Source organism: Montipora foliosa, chromosome 3, assembly GCF_036669935.1.
Source record: "Montipora foliosa isolate CH-2021 chromosome 3, ASM3666993v2, whole genome shotgun sequence".
NCBI lineage: Eukaryota > Metazoa > Cnidaria > Anthozoa > Scleractinia > Acroporidae > Montipora > Montipora foliosa.
The window spans coordinates 49,734,509-49,738,976 of NC_090871.1; the positions used below are offsets into that span (position 1 = coordinate 49,734,509).

At 41.4% G+C, this 4,468-nt stretch overlaps 1 protein-coding gene across 2 annotated transcripts in view; it reads right to left on the reverse strand.

Moving 5' to 3' along the window:
* LOC137997578 (uncharacterized) overlaps positions 1 to 4,380 on the reverse strand; it is an 11,042-nt gene extending 6,662 nt beyond the window's left edge. Inside the window, exons 1-3 of one of the 2 annotated variants that reach the window (XM_068843654.1) lie at positions 4,085 to 4,380; positions 1,389 to 1,726; positions 33 to 149 (exon numbers count right to left, since the gene is read on the reverse strand). In XM_068843654.1, coding sequence (XP_068699755.1) covers positions 33 to 149; positions 1,389 to 1,726; positions 4,085 to 4,139 — 510 coding nt within the window. In that variant the 5' untranslated portion in view covers positions 4,140 to 4,380. The remainder of the gene's footprint in view (positions 1 to 32; positions 150 to 1,388; positions 1,727 to 4,084) is intronic. The other variant, XM_068843655.1, reaches the window with a different exon arrangement.
* Between the last annotated feature and the right edge of the window lie 88 nt (positions 4,381 to 4,468).

Below are 4,468 nucleotides of genomic sequence, written 5' to 3' on the forward strand. Positions count from 1 at the left end.
GACTATGTTTTTCGGTGAAGGTGCTAACTTACCGATTGAAGAGGAGCATTCTTCAGTAGATTCTGTGGAATCATTTCTCCATATAAATCTGTGTAAATACACCTTTTCATTGATTTTTCGTTCCGTGGGAAGAGAAAGTAGCTTCTCCCCTGAAATAAAAAGGAATGATAGATGAATTGCATATTTATCTTCAGTGTAACAAAAGACCTCTCAATTCATCATGGCATACCCGACCTCTTGGTTTGCTAACTAGAACGCTTCACTCGCAGGAATAAAAAGTCTTGAATTTCTTAAAATTGATACCTTGGTCCCAGAGGTTTTTCTGTAGCCATGAGAGATCCGCAAAGGGTGGAAGACGAGTCACGAAGCGGGGAGAAGAGAAAAACTTCTCGTTGCCTTGGACTTGAATCTCACTAATTTCATGCAGACTCAAGGCCGTCAGGATCTGACCTTCAAGGTCGGATTGGTTGATATTTTTACAAACACGCAAATCAATATGATTGCCTTGTTTGATTGGTAATACGGAGGAGACGCGTGATGACGAAGTTGCCATAGGTCCCTTTTGTAGTTATCAATTTGACCTGTTTGTCAGCTGGTGTCTGCATGAAAGTGAGATTCAAATCGAAGGTAATTTTTTTTTTCTCTTCTCGCCGCTTCGTGGCTCTCTCGTGGCTCAAGAGAAACCTCTGGGTTTTTTGGATAGTAAGTTTCGTAGACGTAGCTTACGTTTGATTCCTTTTCAGACATGGTTTGACGTTTCGCATTTCTTTTATTCCAGGGCCGTAGCAGGCCCGGAAAAAAAGAGGGGGCACGAAGACTTTAAGCAATGTGTATTTTGAAATTTGGGGGGTTTGGGTTCGGAGGACGCATTGGACGGGTGTAAGCACGTTCTTTGTGATAATATTTGAAAACGAAACACCAGAAAGTGTATTTTTCAGCATTTTGTGCCTTTAAATTTCAAGGGAATGATTGCTTGGCTGATTTCGTCTATCTCCAAGTAGAGGTAACCGGGAACCAACTGCTTCAATCACAGGCGCCCAGGCGCCCAGGCGCCCAAGCTCAGCGGGGGATGGGGGGGGGGGGGAGAATCCCGATAAAAGATCTGAGAATATAATTTTACCAGGTAGGTACTGAAGGTTTTACCGTGTTTAGATAAATTTGTGCAATAGATAACCACTAAATTACAAAATACACCACATATCTTCCAAATACCAAGTCTGAACACTGAATTCTCACGAGCCCACCACGGCTAAAATTCCATCGTATGAATTTTAACTCTGGGAACATTTTAACCAGGATTACTTGACTCAATTTGGTGGACTAGTGAGAACGCCGTTTATTCATATGTGATTAAGTAAGTGACACCTTTAATTATCCATTTAACGTACCTCTCTGTAGTTGTGTACAGCTATTTTGGCAGCCAGGGGTTCAGTATGGTTTCCTGAGTTTCTTTTTTCGTCGAATGACGCCATTTTATCTAAAAAGCTGAACTGGACGACTTTCTTGTTGTAATCAATCATAACACGGTACACCTCCTTTTCACCTTCGTCCGAAGTAAAAGAGGCTTCTCCCTCCATTATGTCCGGTAATTCGGGTCCAGTATTAAACATTCCAACTGCATAGAATATCGTAACAATGACCAGGCAAAGTGCAGCCCCAGTTAATGCTAGTACAGTAAGCACACAAGCTGGTGACTTCTTGGAAAACATTTTCCTAGAGATATGAACTAAAAGGAAAAATAACATCAGCTTACAATTAATGGATGTGCATTTTCGAGTTGGACTTCGAGTTGGATTTTCAAGTTGGTCAGTCTGTAACATCCAGGACGGATCAGCACCGTACTGGCCTAGGGATGTCCAGCTTACGACGGATGGTAGCTGATCAGTGAAGCTAAATAGCCTCTCCCACTGTCGGAGGGTGACCCATAGCCCCATCCCCTTACGCCAAATGGGGATGACTTATAACCCGTAACCTGTCCCTTCCCGTGTTGTTTCCCTTGCCTGTTAGAGCAAAGATGAAGAGTCCTCTTCATGTCCTGGATAGTGCTGTAGCTTTGGTTGAGCTGCGAGTTTGATATACTGTACTTGCTCATATTGGAGTGTCCAATGCTACAGTCACTATATAACTTAGCTGAGTTCCTGGGCCTTGAATGTATGGGGAATGTACCTTGCCCGATTTGCTCGTCCCCCCTTTCGACCTTACTGATTTGTTCAAAAGGAAAGACGAGGTCGATTCGTTTGAAATCATCAAAGTTGCAGGGGCTGCCAGTTGATGACTTTGGTCAGTCCTCCCCACTAGCTGCCTTAGGAGCACTCCCTCCGGATTTTCTGTTCCCTTAGCCTTTCATACTCTCGAAAATCAACTCGAAAATCGACCAACTCGAAAATCCAACTCGAAATCCAAACTCGGGAAATAGGCAACTACATATATCTGATAACTTATTTCACTCAATGTTCAGCTGAGAATGTTTTCGCGAGCCAGGACAGTGGATATTTATGAGACAGAAAACAACTTTGCTATCATCTGCGAATAAAATTAGTTGGAGAAAGGTAGATGCATTGGCTATATCATGGCTTCAGGAAAAACTCACTCCACCATCTTCTCTAAGGGAGAAGAAAAGTAAAAGACCTAAGACAGAACCCAGAGGAATTCCACAAGAAATATTAAAGCGTGAAGAAACGTGACCGATGTACTCTGCAAATTGTAATCTGTTCGAGAAATAGCTTTTGATCTATTTTAAGGCCAGTCTACGTACAACATATTGCTCAAGTTTGTCAAATAAAATGCTATGATTAATTGCATTGAACGCTTTCGAGAGATGTAGGAAAACACCACCTGGCGAGCATAGCCTCCTTTACTGACGAGGAGAAAAGGAGGCTCTATCCGAATTGCGTCAACTCTTTGAAGCCGCCACAGCCCGAACGTCTGGACTAGTCAATCTTGTTTTCTCTCGTCAAACCGGTTTTTCCAGTGCGAGCGTCCGTTTAGTGACAAAACCGATGGTTATAATTGAGCCCGCTGTACCATGAAAAACCAAGATGGCGGCGAGATCTGGCATATTAGGTTTGGGTTCGAGACTGTATCCTGGCAACATGCAGCGCATATTCAATAAAGATCTTACTCGATTCATGCAGAGCCTTTCTCGAGAACGCCAAAATCGAGCAAACAAAAGAAAGGCTCTGCTAGCAGGGTGGGAAAACACCTGCAGGTAGTTTCACCCCGGTCCAAAGCAGACCAGATTTTATCATGAAAATCAAGCAAAGCAAGCGTGGTGGACTGAAGCCATGCTAGTTGTCTGGTCATCCCAAAGGACATTTAAATTGGTTAGGTAACTTCATTAATTTAATCGACTATTTGTTCTTTATAACTCTGAGATAAAACGTTACTGTAAAGGTAATTGTAGGTTTTTAAGCAATATAAAGGCAACAACTTCATTCGTTCCAGAACTGGACAGAAGTGAGAAAAATACTGTACTCGTCCCCTACGCAAGGGAAGTATATCAAGCTGGCCACAAAGGTTAAATGAGAATTTAACGTTACAGAGATAACAAAAAGACAATGAGAGAAAGGCACAATATGAACAGAATTAAGGTGCCGTCATTAGAAATAAGGGGCCTAGCATATTTAAATAGATGCCGTATGCAACTCGACTGGCAAAATACCAACACAAAAGCATAAACACGAAGGCCGATACAACTGATCAGCAAGGATGAATCAATACCTCATTACCCTTCATTGCTGTTCTCCATCACTTTGTTCTGTCCTAAATTATCATTAACTTTCACTAATAACATTCATTGGCAAGCAAAACAAAATAATAGAAATTTCCCGAATTCATCGGACTGATTACAAAAAAAGTGTGAAGGAAGTTCTCTCCATGGAACGTAAAGTGAGGCGAATTTTTCCCTGTTTGGATTATGGTTTCCTAAATTCGTAACCAAATACAGCACTCCGAAATAAAGAGAGTTTCCACGCATAGGGATTTGAATATTTGTACGAGGAGTAGCTTAAGAATCTATGCAAGGAAATAAATGGAGGGGTGGTTTTTTAGTTGGTTGCTTGTGTTTATCTTATTTTCTCCTTACCTTCTTTCCGCGACGGGAGGATTTGGCTTAAAGGTCGAACTAAACAAGCTAGCATTGGAGTAAAGAATTTATACAACTTTTGGCTTGCGTACCCGTGCCCACATCTCAATGAAATGAAAAAATTGATGTAAATTGTTTATACGTTTGTAATTCCCTTCTCGACATGATGTTGAGGACAATTTGAAAATGACAACACGCAGCTTGGATGTAGTGGTTTATGTATTACGGCCTTTTCACGACAGGGTTATTTTAATGTCATTATCATGCAATATGTCGGCCAGTTCAGTTAAGCACTTAATATATTGATTTGATTATTTGAGGACGTACTTGATACTGCTCCAAGCAAAGATTATAATTCCCTTTTTGGGTATATGTTTTATTGAT